The 14821-nt window shown below is 42.0% G+C and overlaps 1 protein-coding gene across 1 annotated transcript in view; it reads right to left on the bottom strand.

Annotated features, from left to right (window-relative positions):
* Positions 1 to 3193: 3193 nt before the first annotated feature.
* Positions 3194 to 14821, bottom strand: part of NHERF4 (NHERF family PDZ scaffold protein 4) — a 66050-nt gene continuing 54422 nt past the window's right edge. Inside the window, exons 7-10 of the mRNA XM_082274552.1 lie at positions 14183 to 14384; positions 10236 to 10432; positions 8107 to 8214; positions 3194 to 3388 (exon numbers count right to left, since the gene is read on the bottom strand). Of these exons, the coding sequence (XP_082130678.1) occupies positions 3323 to 3388; positions 8107 to 8214; positions 10236 to 10432; positions 14183 to 14384 (573 nt within the window). The 3' untranslated portion in view covers positions 3194 to 3322. The remainder of the gene's footprint in view (positions 3389 to 8106; positions 8215 to 10235; positions 10433 to 14182; positions 14385 to 14821) is intronic.

Below are 14821 nucleotides of genomic sequence, written 5' to 3' on the forward strand. Positions count from 1 at the left end.
GCCAAAGCCGTACCATAAAAAATGTCCCTTTTTGTCTGGAATTCTTCCTAAAAACTAGCAGAACACTTCCTGGAATGGGAAGGTGCCTAGGCACTTCTAGGCTGTGGGCACAACTGTGTATCTGCAATGTGAAACCAACGGCACTGCTCCCCTGACTGGTAGTGTCAGGAGATTTGGTGACGTCAGTGCAAAATAACTCATTGTAAGTTAGTGTAGCACTGTCCTCTTAGGGCTTGCTGTATGATGACTTCTTGGGCCTCCTCTGATTACCTGCAGACATTTACTTATGGACAGTTCACACATTCATCCTTACTCCCAATGGCTCGTTACTCAATAAGCAGTCCACGGGTTTTGGTTTTTGGTATTTATTGTGGAACTTGGATGGAAGAAGGGAATAGTGGGATACTCCAACTTGAACTATTTACTTTTGATAAGGACAACTTCCACTTGGCCTCACCTGGATACTTGTGGAAGCAGTCACACTGCTTTAACCATACTGCCACAGGTATGGAAAGCGTTAAGTCTCCTTGCTCTCTCTCCAGCAACAGACTTGATGAACTACATTATCTTCAGGACACTCTCTAGCATCCCCTTAATTGACACCTGTCCACTGACTCTTCTAGCTGAAAGGATGCCCCCCCTCAAGACAGGCCCCTTAACACAGATCTGTACTCACTGTATGCAGAATCAGATCCTTTCCAGTGTCTCCCTTCCAGTCAGCTCTGCAGGACCTCCAGGTTCAGTTCCTCTCTACTCTTTAGGCCCTCAGGTCAATCACCTGGGGCCACATGGCAACCTCTACAGAGGAGGAGGCAGACCCCCCCCCTCCCTCCAGTACTCCGTTCTCCAGCTGAAAGAGCCCGAGCACATGTGATCTTGCCATTTATACAGTATCCCAGCATGCACTTATGCACTTTCCTCTGCCAATCACCAGGGCTGTACTAAATGCCTGTGCACTCATTTGCCTGGTTTCCTCCCACTGTCCAATATGCCTCCCTATTGGACCAGTGTGAAACACTTCAGATAATCAGAGCTGTACCTGAGCACCATGAGCAGACCTCACTAGCAGATCCTGCTCTCTGGTAGGCAGAGAACAATATAGATTTACCTGGCAATCTTTCTGGTAAGCAGAAAATATCCAAAACTATACTCTCTCTCCAGCACCTACTTAGGAGGGTGCTACATGAGTAATGAGGAAAGAGCTGTTGGGAGACCATAGGCAATACTGGTGGCAATAACTAGATTCTTTAAGTGCATTTTTTTAGAAGTCTTAGGAATAAGAAATAAAGAGTATTGTAACATGTGGATATCTGTATCAGACATAACTACAACTAGACCAGGCTTTCATTAGTGTGAATCTTGAGAGAAGCACATGCTACAAATTTCATAGAAGATTGACAGCAGAAAAAAGACCAAGTGATCAATCAAGTCTGCTATATATATATATATATATATATATATATATATATATATATATATATATATATATATATACATATACTATATTACTAAAAGTTTTGGGACGCCTTTCTTTACCTGCACATAAACTTTAATGGCATCCCAGTCTTAGTCCATAGAGTTCAATATTGAGTTGCCCACCCTTTGCAGCTTTAACACCCTAAACTCATCTGGGAAGGCTGTCCACAATGTTTAGGAGTGTGTCCATGGGAATTTTTGACCATTCTTTCAGAAGCGCATTCGTGAGGACAGGCACTGATGTGGACAAGAATGCCAAGCTCACAGTCTCCACTCTAGTTTACCCCAAAGGTGTTCTATTACTCACTTATGTGATCATTCCTCTTCTATCCAAAAACTAAACTAGAAAATAAGCTAAAATGTAAAATATAATGTTTAAAAGATTGCTGACATTAAGATGCATGTGGATTAAATCACATACCGGTTTCTTCTCTCTCTCAGGATACATTTACACCAGGGGCTATGGGACTGCGTTGGGCAGCTAATGGCCAGTTCATACCACTGCGTTGGTGTGCGGGAGTTGTGCTCTGAAAAAAGTACTGTGTAATATAACAGTCAAGGACTCCAAGGCCCCATGCACAAGCAGTGTCGGGACAAGATTATCCAGTGCCCATGGCAAAGATGCCAAATTGCACCCCCCCCCCTCCATAATGTGCAAACTTATGAGGAGGAGGGGGGAGAGAGCTCAGCCCACACCTCCTCAAGGCTCTCTCCTCCTCTCTTTGCCACTGTCAGCGCTGAGCTGACAGAAGTAGTGATGCTGCTGTCACAACTCCTGTCAGCCTAATAGCAGAAGTAACTTATGATGCCCCATCCCTACAATACTTGTTGCCTCAAGGGCAGCCGTCCCTTGTCCCGGTCCTGTGCACATGGGTGCCTGGGTCTGTACAATGTAAAATGCTTAAGTATTTTGCTGCCTGGGAGCCTTATTGCCACCCATAACATCAATGGTTGTATGCTTGTATATGCCAGTACTTGCCTAAACACGCACATGAGTGTGGACATACACCACTGGGTGCAGTCTTTAACCAGATTTGTAAATCTGTACACATGATCATGTTTACACAAGTAGCCGTGTATACCTGAGTACAATCATTGATTTCTATCAACTGTATGCACCACCTATGGCTCACAGTCAGGGAATATTTATGTTGTACAGCTGCAGGTGCCTAACATTGACATCTTCCAGTTTTGTCCCCTTCTTACCATGGAGTCGCTCCCATAAAAAACATCAGTTTCAGATGTATTGTCACTTTATCTTCACCATATAGTCTAAACTAAAGTAAAACTAGAAGGCAAAACTTTTTTTTAAGTTTTAGATAGAGTGGAGAAGAGCTAGAATTGCTGTTAGTTTTTTATTGCTGTCTGTGCCCCAGTTAGGGAGATCACTCTCTCCATTTGTCATGTTTACCATCAACATTGAAAGTGAAAGTAAAAGAAAATCCCACATTTTGGGTTGTAATAGAGGGTAAATCTTCCAATGGGGACACTAGTTCTGGTGACCTTAGGGTCCCCATGGAATTCCTTTAAATTGCAGGGATTTCCTCTCCTTTCCTGTTTGGTTATGGGACAGGAGGTGAAGGGAAATCTCAGCACTGAGACACAGATGGAGAAAAAAAAAATCTGGCAGGAGTTATAACCTTTTCTTAATCTATCCAAAATGAAAAAAAAAATTGCCTATAGTTTTTCTTTAATGTGTGATCCACAAAAAAAAGAAAAGTGACAATGCTAGATATTGTAGTACAGATTACATATATTTGTTTAAATTAAAGATACTGAACTTATTAATAAAATATACTGTACATCATGGAAAGTAAATATAACATGTAAGGTGCAAACGCTTCTTTTATTCTTCGCTGTTCTGTGCCACTGTGTTATCCTTATGTATTTCAGACTGTGATGACGTTTCTGCCTGTATGAAAAACAAAATTTATTAAAAAAAACCTGTTTGCAACAGATATCGCATGGTGCTTTTTTAGTGTTATACTGAATATCCTATTTTAGCATAGTTCTGTTTCAACTTTTTACTATGTCGTATTGAATTTATGAATAATAATATAAAAACGCACCAGTTACGACTTATCAATTATATTATATACAGTACCACACATCAATGATATGCTTTAACGAGGGATCAACCAATTATCGGCACCACCGATATATCGGGCCGATATGCACTTTCCCCGATATTTTGGAATCCGCCCCTGAGATTACCGATATTGCCGACATTTCGTGAAAGTGCTGTACCCCATCACCCTAGTACTGGCGTCCATAGCCGATGGTCGGCTGTCTTGTAATGACAACCGATGCGGCTGAGAAGCCACTCGGCTGTCATTACAAGGAGCGGGAGGGGATGTCCCCCCCTCCCGCCGCCTTCCGGTGGGTTGGGAGACCCAGGCATCCTACCTGCAAGGCCGCCGAAGACCTGATCAAAGCCGCATTCGGCTCTGATCGGGTCTCCATGTAAAAAACTAGGCGCCAAATTAAAAAAACTGACTGCACTCAAAACAGCCAAACTTGGCGTTTTGAATGCTTTTCAGTGCCGAGGAGGGGTTTGGGGTCTTTTAGACTCCCAGATCCGTCCACAAGGAGTACCTGTAAAAAAAAAAATACCGATATCCGATGACCAAAATATTGGTATCAGCATTAAAAAAACGATATCGGTCGATCTCTAGTTTTAACAGATATAATATAGTGCTATTTTGAATGGTACACTTTATATTCTACTTTAGCATAGTTCTACTTTATAGCCCCATTTAACATATCATAATTTAGTGCAATCCAAATATTTACAAGCCATGAGTATTAGAGAAGAGGAATCGCCCTTTCATGTGGTTGTGCCATCAGTCCATTTTTGACCTGTGTTTACAAATGTAGACTGCAATGTGTGTTCAGGTGTAAGTGTGACCCTGGTAGTCTAGTCACTTTCTCAGTGGGAGGATTCCCCCATCCACCTTGAATGTGTAGATGGGGAAATTGGATCATATTTTTTTTTTTTTGTTAACCCAATGGTTGAACGAAAAAAAAACGATCAATGTATGGGCTGCCTGAGTGCAAACTAGATTTACAGACTGTTTTTCAAACTGTCCCTACAGTAATGGATGGTTCACAACGCTGCCCACCCCCACAGTGGTGGAACACCAGGGCCCGGTCGCAAGTGCGACCTCTGCAATCCTGGTAGTTCTGCCACCCACTGCTCAGACCCCTTAACTGGTCAGGTAATTTCTGTCAACATCCTTTTCAGGGACCAGAAAAGAGGAACTGCATTAGCAGTCTTCAGTTCTCCTTTGCCATCTAAGTGATGGTCATACCATGTGAGCTTTATATGTTGCCTTACCTCTGCTTTTAAAACTGCTGCACATTGTCTCTAATAATTAGCAGTGTTAATACCTTTTTCACAATCTGTTTCTTAGCACTCACGTGACTGCGCAGCTCCAGGTCCTGAACAGCTGCACTGGGAACCAGCAATGGTGAGCGATTACCATAGCAGTGATGTCACTCCACCGGCCCAAGGTTCTGGCCATTGTTGAGGTCTCCTCTCACCAGCTGTAGCAGCTGCCCAGAACTTGAAGCTGTGCAGTCATGTGAGTGCTAGAAAACTGATTAAAATAAAAAAAATAGGTATTTACACTGTTTATTAGAAACAGTGTGAAGCATTAACAAAGGCAGAGGGAAGGCAACATTTAAAGCTTCAGTGTATATGGTGTTTTACTCTCGAGCCATCGATATGTGTGTCTTGTAGTAAACAGGTGGTATGGCTGCTGCTGGAACTCTACAGCTTATCCTCAGCTATTGAGCAAAATACAATGATAGGTAAATAGTGCTGCGCTGCCAGTTTAGGGATGCAATGTCCTATATACCAAAGTGCAGTGATTCAAAAAACAATTTCAAATAGAATGCTCTAATACCTATACAGATTCATACATCCTGCTGCAGTACAATCCAAGTGCATATAGATTATTGCACTTATGCACATTCAAAAAAGTGAATACTAATTAATTCCAAATGATCACAAATGAAACCATACAATAACTAAAATGAAAAAAAAAATATATAAAAAAAATAGTCCTCATTGTGTATCCATGTTGTATCCCTTCACCATTTAATATTAAGTGTCCATATATAATTCTTTCCTTCATCCAGGTGAAACCACTGTGCTCTCTAGCCTCTCGCCTGAATTTTGCTTAGAATAAGCATGTTGTAATGTCTCCCCGTTTGGTATTGCTGAAGAAGTCACAGGGGCTTGACGCAACGCGTATGGCGTGAGTGGAGGTTACCCGAAGTGATGTAAACACGGAAACGAGAGCTGCGCTCGTGGATTGTTGCCGTATACATGGTTTTTAATGTGAGTTTTAGCTGCTTATTTTAATAAATTATTCAAAACTTACTAAACCATGAGAATATCCTTTATGTAACCCCACCCTAAATCACATGGCGAGAGTACCCATTACCAACATAGAAAATAGAGCATTGGGGAACAGTACAGAGGACACCTAGAGGCGAACTGGATACACAGCAACACCAATGGGGAGACATTACTACATGCTTATTCTAAGCAAAATTCAGGTGAGAGGCTAGAGAGCACAATGGTGTCTCCTTGATGATGGAAAGCATTATAAATGAACACTTAAAATTAAACGGTGAAGGGATACACAATAAGGACTATTTTTTTATATTTTTATTTCATTTTAGTTATTGTATGGTTTCATTTGCGAACATTTGGAATGAAATAGTATTCACTTTTTTTAATCTGCATAATTGCACGGTGCACCTTGGCAATTTTATATGTGATCTATATGCACTTAGATTGTACTGTAGCAGGATGTATGAATTTCTATAGGTATTAGAGCATCCTATTTTAAATTGTTTATTGAATCACTGCACTTCGGTATCTAGGACATGGAATCACTGAACTGGCAGTGCAGCACTATTTACCTATCAAAACATTTAAAGAGCTTACTTAGTAGAGAGTCTTTCCTTCTCCTTAACCCCTTGGAGTCAGCACCTCCAGGCCCTTTATGATCATGTGACCGCTGTGATTGACTGTTACGGCCATCACATGATCAGAAAGCTCCCGATCGCTGAGCTTTCCGTTAGCCACCGGTAACTGCGTCAGGAGTGCGCAAGGTGCACGCTCTCGGTACAGCTGTATTTGCACTAATGTATGCAAATATGCAGCGGTCAGCACCAAGCCCCAGCTGCTGAGAGGCCACATATTTGCATGCAGCCATGCACCAAGAGGATAAAGTAACTGTAAAGCCTAATTTTTTTTTTTAATTAAAATGGAAAAAGATGTTATAGTTACCTGCTCTGTGCTATAGTATTGCACTGAGCAGCCCCTTGCCTCCTCTTCTGAACTCCTCTGTTGGAACTGTCCACTCCTCCTCTCCTGCGTGCGCACCAATAGCGTGCTCTGTCCCACCCCCTTTCCCTCGGGGAGTTTTTTGCCCTAATGCAGGGAGGGCGCTATCATTGCATATTGGTGGCTGCATGGTTTCACTTTGTATCTATTATGTATTGGTGGCCAGTGGCGTAGCGTGGGTTGTCAGCGCTCGGGGCAAAGTAAGTAATTTGCGCCCCCTACACAAACCTACTAGACCATTACACAGACCACTACACTGACACCTACACTGACCCCCCCCCCCCACACTGACACCTACACTGACCCCCCCCCCCCCACACTGACACCTACACTGACCCCCCATACACTGACACCTACACTGACCCCCCATACACTGACACATACACTGACTGACCCCCCCCCCACTTCCCTGGGCCCCCGGGGGCTGGCAGCACATCACTTACCTTGTTCTGTGTCCAGACACTGGCGACTCAAGGAGGCGATCTGGAGCAGAGGGGAGAGACTGCGTATCGGCGGCCAGCCTGGACAGCAGGGGGAGACTCTGGAAGATCACAGGCGGAGTGATATCAAGTGCACTTCGCCTGTGAGAGGAGGAGTCATACAGAGGAAGCACACGGCTGCAGTAGAGAGCAGAGCTGCGTGCTTCCTCTGTATGTCTCCTCCTCCCACAGGCGGAGTGCACTTGATATCACTCCGCCTGTGAGCCGGTGTAGCATGAAGATATGGTACTATGTGGCAATTAGCGGCTCCCTACATTACAGCTGAGCTCACCTCTGACACTGCCATCCTCAGCCCTGCTGGGATATCGCCCTGCGCTCGCGGTTGTCCGTGAGTACAGGGCGAAATGCGGGAGACTTGAGATGTCTGTAAAGGGATGCTATGATCCCGCAGATGGCGGGCGTGGGATGCGCCCCCCTAAATGTTGCGCCTGGTGCCAGTGGCCCCCCCCTGCACCCCCCACGCTACGCCACTGTTGGTGGCAGCACACTGATATCTGACCTGCCATTTGTTACAGCACACCTAAAACCTGAAAAGTATGCTACAGTTGCAAATTTTTGCTGCTTAAGGTAATCAACACAGCTGGCTGTAAGACTTTGGCCTACTTTTAGTGATTTTTTTTCAACATTATTTAAATATATTAGTAATCCCTATTTTTGAGTTAATGGGTTAACTATATATGTTTAACCTTTTGGTTTTCTCAGTACCCATTCATGGGTTATTAGTCCTTGCACCCGGCAGCAGTGTGTGTTCCCTATCATTTATCATACCTGTTTCATTTTGGATTCTTGCAACATTTGTCCTTTTGATTCTTTAACATGAAAAGACACATTGTCAAGGGTTTGGTCTTCATAAAAAAGTAAGGGTGAAACACCAATCTGATTAGGAGAAAAACAGCATAAGGAAATATGGTAAATGCATCGCTATTTGTTATTAAGATCAAGGACCAATGTGAATGGTCCAATGTTCTTTGAAAAGTTTGTGAAAATAAAAGCATTGGCGCTTTATAATTGTATACATAAATGTACACAGTACGTAAATACAGTATATATAATAGCTAGTCTGATGGTGAGGAATATAATGCAGCAGACTATAGGTGGAAGATTACACATTTTTGGTGTTAATAGCATTGCAGTGATATCTTTCAACACAAAGCTTCTGCTGCTAACCCTCCGACAGGGTCACTTTAGAGGAAATTATCTCTTACAGGTGTCTAAGAAGTAGACATGTGCATAATGAAAAAGTTTTCGTTTCGATTCGTTATTTACAATAATTTGTTTAGGTAAATCTGTTAAATAAGTTTAATTCGTTTTTTGGAATTTGTTTCATTAATTCAAATCAATTCAAATGTTTTGAATTCCATTCTAATCAAATTCCATTCAAATTGCATTTGCCTCGAGTTCATTCAAAATGCATTCAAATCAAATTTCATTCAAATTGCATTAGAATCAAATTCATTCTATTCAAAATTCGATTTTGGAAGATAGTTCTATTCTTTCTATTCCATTCCATCCTATGCTATTGTTTTTTTTCTAATCTATTCTATTCTTTTCTAATATATTCAAAATTGAATTTATTGTATTTGAAATTTGAATTTTGGAAGATGGGTATATTCTTTCTATTCCATTCTATTCTATTGATTGTTTCTATTCTATTTGTTTATTTTCTATTCTATTCTTTTCTGTTCGATTTCAAATTTATTCTATTCCAAATTTCAGAAAATGGTTATATTGTTATATTCTTTCTATTCTGTTCTTTTTATTGTTTATTACATTCTATTCTATTATTTTATTTTCTATACTTTTCTATTTTATTCTTTTCAACTCAAATTCAAATTTATTCTATTTGAAATTAGAATTTCAGAAGATGGTTATGTTCTTTCTATTATATTCTATTGTTTTTTCAATTATATTATTTTCTTTTCTAGTCTAGTCAATTCTAATATTTTCTATTCTATTACAATATATTCTATTCAAATTTATTTCATTGAAATTTTGGAAAATGGTTATATTATTTTTTTTCTATTCTATTAAATTCTATAGTTTTTTTAAATTCTAATCTATTCTTTTATTTTATATTCTTTTCTATTTTATTCAAATTCATTCTGTTTGAAATTCGAGTTTCAGAAGATGATTATATTCTTTCCATTTTATTATTTTCTAATCTATTCTTTTCTATTCTACTTCTTTACATTCTACTTCTTTATATTCTACTTTATTTTATTCTCTTCAGAAACATACATTTGATTAGAAAATTAATTGAATTCTATTTAGAAAGTATTTGAATTTGATTTGAAAACTGTTTGATTCAAAAACTATTCGAGTTTGATTCGAAGACTATTCGAGTTCAATTCGAAAACAATTTGAATTCAATTCAAAAACTATTCGAATTTAATTTGAAATCTATTCAAATTTCCCCTGAAATTTTTATTTGTTATTTTGGATTTGTTTTATATCGTTACTATTGTAATTTGGAAATTAACATTCATCCAAATTCCTGAATAACAAAAAATGTGTCCGAATTTTAATTTCTAATGAAACGAACCGCACATGTCTTGTGAGAGCATAAAACATTGTATTTCTCATGTCAGAAGCTGAAGATGCTGAGATTTGACACCTTTATAAGGGAAACAGGGGTTACTTATTATACTTTTGCTCCTATATGGCTAGAAATCTCAGTGCATCCATTATTTAGATATAGGTCTTGCTAAAATAATGTATTAAGCCAAGAAATCCATTAATCCATTTTTCACAATCTGACAATGTAATATATGTGTGCTGACATGGCTTTACGTTAGTAGAACATCGATCATTTCTGTAAAAGGTCCTGTAAGTGTTTATATTGAAATGTGAAATGGGATGAGACACATTAAACCTTTATATCATTATCAGTCCATTACCTCAGTGTAGAATCTGTCTCCTTCATTGCTGATAACAACCAGACTGACTTGATTTCCACTTTGCTGAATGAGGTTGACAATTTCTTCATGTTCCAGGTTCTGCACACTCTGATCATTTACTGCTAGCAGACGGTCTCCCTCTCTCATCCCAGCAACCTCTGCTGGCAGTCCTGGATCCAGCTCACGTAAGAATTGTCCTGGTTGGCAAAATAGGACAAAATGCAAGGAAAAATGTTCTTAATAATATATTACAAATAGCATCAAGATATTGCACATTCTGTATGAAGCTGGCCTCAAAATTTCCATTCTGTTTGTACAATCTCTGTATACATTTTTTGGATTTGTAAGCAAGTGTTTTGAGAGGATCTCCTTGAAAAATTATATACATATACTTATAGGACCCAGACCATAAAACTTTCCAAGGGTTGCAACCCCCCCCCCTCCTCCCCCCTTCTATTGAAAACAATAAAATGATGGCTTTAGATATAATTAGTAATCTATTCTAAAACCATTCACCGTTATGCACTTTCCACTGTAATAAAGTTAACTGGTTTAATTAATGCAAACAGCAGTCTGCTAAGTGCAAAGTACAATAACCACTATCAAGCCAAATTTATTTTATTATAGGCAGAACAGAACAAGATCTATTCTGACTGGTTGTAATAGATACCATACTGTTTTTTTCAATAATTTATTGAATAGGAATACAAAAAGCACTGCCCCAGGCCTCTGAAAAGGAGCAGGGATTGCATGAAAAACAGAAGAATTCCTTGTTCCCGTGTTCTTTGTCACTTTCCTAATAACTTAAACATTTACCAAATTGCCATTGTCTCTCAGCCCTAAATTTCTTAAATGAGCCAGAATAAGTGAATGTTAGCCTTTATATGCAAGAACAGAGCTGTATGTGAACCAGAAAGGTGTAAAAAATTACTTTCTACTCTGTACTCATCTTTGTAAACAGAACTTAAAGTGGAACTGCACTGCATCACAGTTCCACAAACCAAAAATGCTAAATAATTCATTTTTCATTTTCAAAGCAAGCTCTCCCCATCCATCCATGTCTCCATGCTTTATTTTGCTGAGAAATAATTTTGAAAAACACCCCCTGGCATTTCTGGCAGTGGCCATCTTGAGTAAGGGCAGATGATTAATGTAGCATTTACTTCCTGAAATTCATCTGGTCTTAGCTCTGGCATGGTCTATGCTAAGAACCCTCCCTCCCCTCCTGAAGAGTCCTGGGATGTGTGACATAATTTGCCTAGGTATGGAAGCCAGGAAGTAACTGAAGAAATGCAAAAAAAAAAAAAAAAAGAGTTTAAAACAAGTAAATATGATATATTTTTCTATCTATTTACTGATGCTATCAGCATGTTGATTGAGAGAGAGAGAAGTTCTGCTTAAAAGAAGTATCACTTTAAAGTGATTGTAAAGTTACTTCTTTAAAAAACAAACAAGTCCTATATACCTACTCTGTGCAATGGTTTGGTAGAGAACAGCTCTGATCCTTCTCATCTCGGGTTCCCCGTCGGCACTCCTGGTTCCTCTTCTTTTCAGTGTGCCACCATAGGCAGCCGCTGCATGCTTAATCCCAAACTGCTCTGAGTTAATCTATAGACATACACAGTGCAGCCAAGCCCTGCCCCCTCATCACTGATTGAGAGCAGCTGATGCCCATAGCTTCTGCTGCTCTCACTAAATCCACTGAGGAGGGGAAGAGAGCAGCACTGCTGCTCTCAGACATAGCACTGGATTGAGATTGGGCTCATGAAAATATTGGCAGAGAGAGGGGAGAGAGAGAGAGAGAGAGAGAGAGAGAGGAGGGTGGAAGAGAGAAGGGGGGTGAGAGGGAAGAGAGGATGGAGAGCAGGGAGAGGGGAGGAAGAGAAGGAGAGGGAAGGAAGTGTAGAAGGGGAAAGAGGAAAAAGAGGGGGGAGAGGGGGTAGAGGAGGTGGTGAGGGGAGAGAGGGAGGAGAAGGGGGAGAGGTGGACAGAGGGAGAAGAGGGGGAGAGGGGGGAGAGAGGCAGGAGAAGGGGAAGAGGAGAGAGAGAGAGAGAGAGAGAGGAGGGAGGGGAAGGGAGGGAGGAAGGGGGGGGGGAGAGAGGAGCAAGAGGGAGAGAGAGGGGAGAAGGAGAGAGAGGAGGAAGGGGGGAGAGAGGCGAGAGGAAAGAGGGAAAAGATAGGGGGGGGAGAGGAGCGAGAGGGAAGAGAGGAGGGGAGAGAGGGAAGAGAGGGTGGAGAGAAGGGAGAGAGGGAGGAGAAGGGGAGGAGAGGGCTGAGAGGGGAGAGAGAGGAAGAAGAAGAGGGAGAGGGTGGAGAAAGGGTGGAGAGAGGGGGAAGAGAGGGAGGAACGAGGGTGGGGAGGGGAGAGGGGAGAGAGAGGGAAGAGAGGGGGGAAAGAGGAGACCGGAAGGAGAGAGAGGGTGGAGAAAGGGGGGAAGAGAGAGGGAAGAGAGGAGGGAAAGAGGAGAGCGGGAGGAGAGGAAGGAGAAAGTTGGGGAGAGGAGAGAGGGGGGGGAGAGGGGAAGGGAGAGGGGAGAGAGGAGGGAGATAGTAGAGAGATAGGGGAGAGAGGAGGGAGAGATAGGGGAGAGAGGAGGGAGATAGTAGGGAGATAGGGGAGAGAGGAGGGAGAGAGGGGAGAGAGGAGGGAGAGACCCAGACGGTCTGTAATTTCTTTTTTCATTCATAAGCTATCTGTACCCCGGGCTTTCAGGTTTGGATTGCCATTATTTTTTACTTAAGTCATGATCCATTAGTGCCTCCTACATGCTGGGCTTTCAAAGGATTTATACACAGACTTGCTCATAGATCGTATACTGACCGCTCTAGGCAACCCAGCAAAGCTCCTTACACAGGGCCCTTTCGGAGACATTTTTTGGTCGCTCTATCCTGGTCTGTCATTTCATCCATTCATCTTTTGGATCCTTACTCCACCCTGACATGGTCAGCCATCCTATTCATGAAAAGTTATGTATGCATATTCCCATGCTCACTCCCTGACGAAGGGTATTCCCATAACACGTAGGGTGTCGGGTATCTACTGGAAATCTATGCTCTACCATTCTTTTGTGATTACGACAAGGGTTAGAGGGGAGAGAGGGGGGAGAGGAGAGAGAGGGGAGGGAGTGGAGAGAGGAAAGAGTGGAGAGGGATGAGGGAGTGGAGATAGAGGAGAGAGGGGGGAGTGAGTGGGGAGAGAGAGGAGAGAGTGGAGAGAGAGTGGAGAGAGAGGGGGATAGAGAGAGGAGGGAAAGAGGAGAGAGGGGGGAGAGAGGAGAGAGGGTGGAGTGGTAAGAGAGGAGAGAGGGTGGAGTGGGGGAGAGGATAGAGGGAAGAGATGGAAGAGAGGGGGGAAAGAGGAGAGGGGGAGAGAGAGGGAGGAGAGGGTTGAAGAAAGGGGGGAGAGAGAGGGAGGAGAGGGTAGAGAGAGGGGGGAGAGGGGAGGGGGAGAGAGAGAGGGGGAGAGTTTTAGAGAGGGGGGAGAGAGAGGAGAGAGGGTGGAGTGGGGGGGGGAGAGGGGGGAGAGAGAGATAAGAGAGAGAGGGGGGAGAAAGGAGGGAGCTGGCTGGCCTGACAAAAGAAGAGAACACATTTAGGTAAAAACCTTCAGTCTTTACAACCACTTTAAGTTTCTGTACACCTATCATTTCCCCAATACCAAAAATCCCCGGTTACTTTGTCCCATCTTTCTAAGTGCCCTGTAATGCTGACTATGATGTTGGACAGGATGCGTGCACAGTGGCAAATGCTGAGAACTGCTAAAGCAGCCTGTCTCCCCCATCTCCTTGCTAGCTGTGGTAAGGCACCTTCAAAGATGGGACAAAGAACCTGTAGTATTTGGTTCCACTGGAGAACTGAATGTTGTAATAATATTGCATAGCACATTCTTTACCTTTTTTTGCTGGCCAAGTATTTAATACATACTGTATGTGACACTTCAGTTTACCTTGTCCAGCTAGGCATTTTTCTTGTCTTAAAAGGAATCCATAACCCTCTGGACTACGCACCAAGTGAAGCTTTTTTGTTCGATAAGGCACATAAGATATATCAGCAAATGCCATGCTTGGTGTAACTCCCTGAGCTTCAAATACCCCCCATGCAGATGGTTCCAGAACGAGCAGGACAACACGTGAACCACTATTTTGCAACTGCAAGAGAAAGGCAAGAAAAACGTCAATAAACAAATCCTGTATCCTGTTCTCTTTGTATTGCTTTCTTTGAAATCCCTGGTGTTTCTGACAGTCTCCCTGCTTTCTAATTAAAACCTGACCACACTAACCAGGAGAACTCACCATGGTCAGTTCTCTAGCTGTACTCAGTACAAATCAATGACCAGTGTTGCCTCTATTCATATGTACCTAATAATCTGAGCAGTTAGATGCGAACAGAGCCTCCAACTGACCCTTGACGCAGAAAGTGTACATCCAGAGTTAGCATTTCTGTGTTCTGGCATTAGCTAATCAGCCAGTTTTGTATATGGCCACAGCACAGAGTGTTGCAGTATCCAGCAAAATGCCACCTCTGAACACAGTAGACTATCCATGTATCCATTAATGTAGCCATAAAATGAAGAACCCTTTCCATC

The sequence above is a fragment of the Pelophylax lessonae genome (genome assembly GCF_965119305.1).
Source record: "Pelophylax lessonae genome assembly, chromosome: 12".
Lineage (NCBI taxonomy): Eukaryota > Metazoa > Chordata > Amphibia > Anura > Ranidae > Pelophylax > Pelophylax lessonae.